General features: G+C 36.0%; 1 protein-coding gene across 1 annotated transcript; it reads left to right on the top strand.

Annotated features, from left to right (window-relative positions):
- Nucleotides 1–840: 840 nt before the first annotated feature.
- Nucleotides 841–2,141, top strand: LOC130749539 (protein LURP-one-related 8-like). The gene is made up of 2 exons (XM_057602914.1): nucleotides 841–1,220; nucleotides 1,336–2,141. Exons 1-2 carry the CDS (start codon nucleotides 960–962, stop codon nucleotides 1,693–1,695), a joined length of 621 nt encoding a protein of 206 aa, XP_057458897.1. The 5' UTR covers nucleotides 841–959; the 3' UTR covers nucleotides 1,696–2,141.
- The last annotated feature ends 3,668 nt before the right edge of the window (nucleotides 2,142–5,809 follow it).

Here is a 5,809-nt window from a genome sequence, read left to right as displayed (position 1 = left end):
AGAAATAGTTGTGGTTGGTTAATATGAGAGGTAATAATTAAGATAATTTTTTTAATCAGAGTATAGATAGAAAAAATATCTTGATTTTATAAAACAACATATATTTTAGAAAAAATGAAAAAAGGATAAAACAATAATCTTTTTGGAACAAATGGAGTATTAGTTAATATAACTATTAGGATTATGTTTATTGACCAACGATAATAGGTGCAAACATAGAGAGAGAAACAAAAGAGAGATAAGTAATGATTTGATATAGGGCTAATGCTAAATTAGTTTATGAGTTTGTAAGTAAGTTTGATTTTAGTCTCTCTAAGGAAAAATGACGTTTAGTGGCGGTCATTTTTACAATTACTAACAGTTTTTGACCGCCACTAAACATCATTTTTTCTTCAAAGGGACTAAAATCCAACCCGCTTGCAAACTCATGGATCAATTTGACCATTAACTATTTGATATATATGGTGTGAGGTTATCAAAAGTGAGAGTTAGAGTTAAAAATGTGTGTGTACTATTGATGGTTTACACTATTGGTCATTCAAAATTTTCTTTTTTGCTTCTTAAGGTAGTCTGATACCGCCGTTATGAGATTAATTCTCTCGAGACTCGGAGATTATATTAAGTAAGAAAGCTTCTTTGAACAAATTATTCTCCATACTCACATCTTAGGAATTGGACCTTAAATTAAATGTTTAAGAAGTCTAACTATCTATCTATGAGATGTGAATGTGATAGACTTTGTTGGTACTTCACTAACCATGACCCTAACAACTATTACTATTCCAATAATAATAATATTACAAGTTGGTAGTACTATATATTGGAGGAAAAGGAATAAGAGACCGTATACCCTTCTCCAATATCAATATATATCTTCCATTGTGAATCTAACACTAGACCATCCTGCAAGAACACCATTAGCATTGTTTTGTGATTAGGTGAACTAATTAAGTTGAGGAATGACGAAGGTGTACCCAAAGGTAGCTCGTGTATCTGAGCCATCCGAGAGGCAAAAAGAATCCACAGACGGCAATCATAGTGCCGCAGCGGTGGTCCTCACGGTGTGGAAGAAGTCTCTGTTGCCAAATTGCAATGGATTCACCGTCTTCAATAGCCAAGGGAGTCTTTTATTCAGAGTAGATAACTACATAGCAAGAAATAAAGATGAGATTCTTCTCATGGATGGTGCCGGCAGACCCCTCCTCACAATCCGCCATAAGGTGCGTTAAAAATTGGTTCACTCATGAATTATGTTTACTCTTAATATCTAGTAAATGTTATTTACGCTCCTTATGTACTAGACTCCTCATAAAAGAATATGTTATTGATTTACAGAGGCTAAGTTTTGGAGAAAATTGGCTAGTGTACGAAGGAGAGGCATCGGGAAAACCTCTCTTCACAGCGAAGAAGCATGTCAACATCCTAAACAAAAGGTGTTTGACACAGCTTCTTCGCTGTGAAGATGGCCATAAGAAGAAGGAAGTCGCATATGAGGTTGAGGGTTCATATTCTCAGCGTTGCTGTGCAGTTTTTGATAACAAAAGGAGAAAGGTTGCAGAGATAAAGAAGAAAGAGGCTGTGGCTGGAGGAGTTGCTTTTGGTGCAGACATCTTCCGTCTGATTGTGCGGCCTGACATGGACACCACTCTTGCCATGGCCTTTGTCATCCTCCTTGATCAAATGTTTGGATCATGAGATTCTCCTCTTCTTGAGTAATTAATAATCATCACTTTTTTTTTTTCTTTAGATAAATTTTCAACTTTTTTGTGTGTTTTTGGCTGGCAAAAAAATATGGATGAAGTTTTGATCTTTTTTCACACCAGAACTTTTTACACTGTATATCTCTACAACTTTTCCTTTTACAGAAAATTGGACAAAATGGAAAAGTATAGGGACAGTGTGAAAAAATTGAGTGTGGATGATGATCTCTATTATCATCACTTCTCCCATTACATGCAATATGCTGCCGCCACACCTTAGCTGTATTACCAACTCCCATGTGATCATAGAAGTTAAGATCCTCGAGTTTGGTTTTTTCATTTTATATAAAATTCCAAGCTCCAATTGAGGATGTACATACATCCATTCTCTTCATTTTAGAATGAAGAATGGAAGATTAATAAAGAAAAGATGATTATTGATGTCTTCCTGTAATGAAATTAACATGTTAATTGTCCTTTCTTAACCTTTTTTTACAGCAATTTCCTTGAATCCAAACTCATGGATTTTATTTCATGGCACATCCATGAATCCAAACTTGATACTCCCGGTCCTTTTTATAAGAAAAACTTGGACAAAATCACACAAACCAAGGAAATTAATATTTTTTATAAAATTAACTACTATGCTTAATTCCAATAATGTTTTTTCCTTTTTACAAGAACAATCATGCTAATTACCATAAATGTTGATCATACATATTGGGTGGTTGCAATTTCCCTCCATATTTTTGTATTGGGAATAAGTCCCTTTGCATTGGTATTGATAATTTGACTTAATTTTATAAGAGTGTTTCTTATAAAAAGGACCAAGAAAAATCTCCAAAGTGTTTCTTATAAAAAGGACCGGAGGGAGTATATCAGTCCCGATTCACTAAATAAAAGCATTTTTTATTAGCGGTCTTTTTTGCATTTTGTGTCGGTCTTAAACGGCCACTAACCGTTTACGTGACAGTCACCCTGTTCGCTAGGGGTGTACAAGACCCGACCCTACCCGCCAACCCGATCATTAAAAGAGACCGGGGTCGGGTTGATCTTTGAGTTACCCGACTTCGGGTAGGGTCGGGTCTGGGTTGACACTCGGGTCACCCGGCCCGTCCCACATATATATTTTATAAAATTTTAATTTGTTATAATGATTAAAATGTGATACACGGTGCTCAAATTTATCTTACCGTGCAGATGAGATTAAAATGTCTAACATCTACCTTATGAATTAAATAAACGTTTGTCAAACTATGCACACTTTCATGTTCTAACAAGAGAAAATCATGTGTGTGCATTATGCATATGTGAGACAGCTGAATAAATGATCAAACAAAATGTAAACCTCAAGTGCAATAGATTATGAAAGAATTGGATCATTTCAAGTTATTTCTTCCAAAAAATAGTTCCAACTTATAACTCTTTTACTATGTTATTATCTTTAAATTTTACAATTAGTATCAAATAGTCTTAAACTTATTGTCCATCGGGCCAACCCGGTCCCGTCCTACATAAACCCGTCTTAAATTGGACCCGCATAATGTTGGGTTGCTTCGGGTCTAGGGACGGGTTAGGGTCTATGAATTGGCCCGATCAATATTTAGGGCCGGGTTAGGGTTAACCAAAACCCGTCCCAACCCGTCCCTTGTACACCCCTACTGTTCGCCACCTTCCCAGATGCCACAACCGTATTTGTGGCGGATTTCATTCGACCGCTGACTTGCTGACTTTACGTGCCACATCAATTTTTGACGGGTTCAGGCCGCTACAAAATGTTTTAACAAAAAACTTATAATTACTATCAAATAAATGCAAGGACGTGACTATTAAATTCTCTACTAAAGTACCAAACATTTATCCAAATACTTCCACTAATATCATTATTAAAAGGATTTACCAATCAAAATGTCAAAAAATAAAATAAAAATGTATTAAGTTAGCGTACTTAAGAGAATATAAAACGATAGATCTTAGTGTCAAGAACAACCCGAGGGCCAATCAAAGTGTCACAATGTGAAGAAAAATATGACAATTTTTGCTTTTTCTAGAACTACATCAAGAACGCTCTAGTCATCAAGAATGCACAACATCAAAACTACATGAAAAAGTAACTGCCTTGATCTAACTCGATCCTTCAACATGGGTTTGAAGTCCTGACTTGATCTCTACATACCCACGTTCTAGTCGCGGACGTGGGGGAAGGATACTGTGCAAAACCTCTAGATTCTTCAAATCATGGGTTCTTGATCCTTTTCACTTCGAGTGCCAGTTCGAGCCCAGACTTTGGTTGCGCGCTCAAAAGCGCCATGAACACCTTCATTTTCGGCTAATTGTAATGCCAAACGCCAAACCTTCTTCAAAGACCGTTGTTCTCAGAAAGCCTTAATTAGAAAATCGGTCAAGTGTTGGGAACTCATCGGGCTTCCCTGTGGCTTCAAACACTTCTCTGCACTAGAGTGTGCTGAAACTCATAAACTAAACCTCCTAGAAACAACCCGCCACACAAGAAAAACCACACCAAAAATCCTAAATAGAAAATCATAGGTCCAAGATATCCAAAAACACAAGTGAAGTCCAAAAACAAAGCCAACAAAACCCTCCATAAAGCCCATGGAACCACGTCAAATTGTGAAGATTTGAATGGGTAAAAGAGACTTTGAAATTTTAGTATTGTTATTATGAAGCAAAATAAAGCAAATGTTATTTGTTTCCACGGGCCGGGAGACTTTTAATAGCTGAAAAAAAAAAAGTAGAATTTGTATGTTGTTTTGCAGTTTTGGTGAAGAAAAAAAAGGCATGGGGTCGGTCTCTTTCAATAGAAAAATAATGTGTCAAAAATGTTTTAACTAAATGAAAGTTTATTATCATGCTGTGCTTCGCATGCGTGCGAGGGACCTCCCCTGAAATCCTTTTTTTTTTATAAAAATAAATTATAATATTATATTAATTCTTCATCCACCTACATGTTAAGTATATTAATAAGAAAAGATGAGAATGATAAGATGAAAAAATAAGAAAAGAAGAAAATGATAAGATGAAAAAATTAGTAAAAAAGAGATAGATCATTGAAGAGAAATAAGGTAAATAAATCAGAACGGTTAAAAATACATTCACTTTTTATTTAATATATTTTTTATCACTTCCTATTATAATGTTATTTGTTTAATTCTCACCACTGATTTGAGAGCTATATTGGCGGTGAAATTGGAAAAAATGTGCATGAGAGATTCAAACTCAAGACCGGTAAGTAGTAAAACATGCATTTAACTAGTTTAATTACATACATAATTGATATATACATCAAACAAATTTAATTTATATCATTTCCTTGATCATCATCAACTTCATATACTCCTCTTCATCTCTCCAATTCACTCATGAACATCTCCTGAGATAGCCTGACTGACTGAGGGGTAGACGGTGCACTATTTGAAAACATGAGAGGTAAAAACATCGACAAAAATAAAGTAGGGGCCGAATTTACACAAACATAAAACATTAGGACCAAAAATGCTTTTTAGCCGACATATTTTAAAAAGCTATTTGTGTAAACTTCGTTTGAACTTTAAACAGAGTAGGTAGTGGGTGGTTGACTCGTGGTTGGTTGGGGACTGAGACTGAAGTCTTGAAAATCTGGTGAGGTGTGATTTTGTGGTAGCATGTTTCGCGTTGAAAGAACTGGAAAGGATTCGTAAAAATAAAAAAATAAATAAAAACTTGAAGCGAAAAGAACGGTAAAGAATATTCGGCATATTCGCTCATGGCCGAATATTATTTTTCATTATGTTTCCTTTGGTTTTTTTGTTAGTATGTTTATTCTATAATTTTGTTCCTATATTACATTATTACTGGATTAAATTTAATTTGTTTAATAGCTAATAAACTAATGGATGAGGCCAACAGTCGGGGTGAGGGGTGGTTGTGGGGTGGTGGAGGTTGATGACAAGGTGATGGCGATGACGACTATGGGGGTGGAAGCTGGTGGTTGCGGAGATTGGTGACGAGCGGTGCAAGTGGTGGAGAATGGTGGTAGTGGTAGCAGTGGTGGTGGTAACTAGGGGTGGCAGCGGTGGTCGGTGGGGGTGGCGATGGCTGTGGGGGTGGGG

The sequence above is a fragment of the Lotus japonicus genome, chromosome 3 (assembly GCF_012489685.1).
Source record: "Lotus japonicus ecotype B-129 chromosome 3, LjGifu_v1.2".
Classification (NCBI taxonomy): domain Eukaryota; kingdom Viridiplantae; phylum Streptophyta; class Magnoliopsida; order Fabales; family Fabaceae; genus Lotus; species Lotus japonicus.
Note: the sequence above shows the minus strand (reverse complement) of the source record. Positions and strands in the feature narration are given on the sequence as shown.

Coding starts and splice junctions, on each gene's coding strand:
- LOC130749539 (XM_057602914.1), top strand. CDS start 960: ATGACGAAGGTGTACCCAAAGGTAGCTCGTGTATCTGAGCCATCCGAG. Junction 1,221..1,335: donor TCCTCACAATCCGCCATAAG/GTGCGTTAAAAA, acceptor ATTGATTTACAG/AGGCTAAGTTTTGGAGAAAA.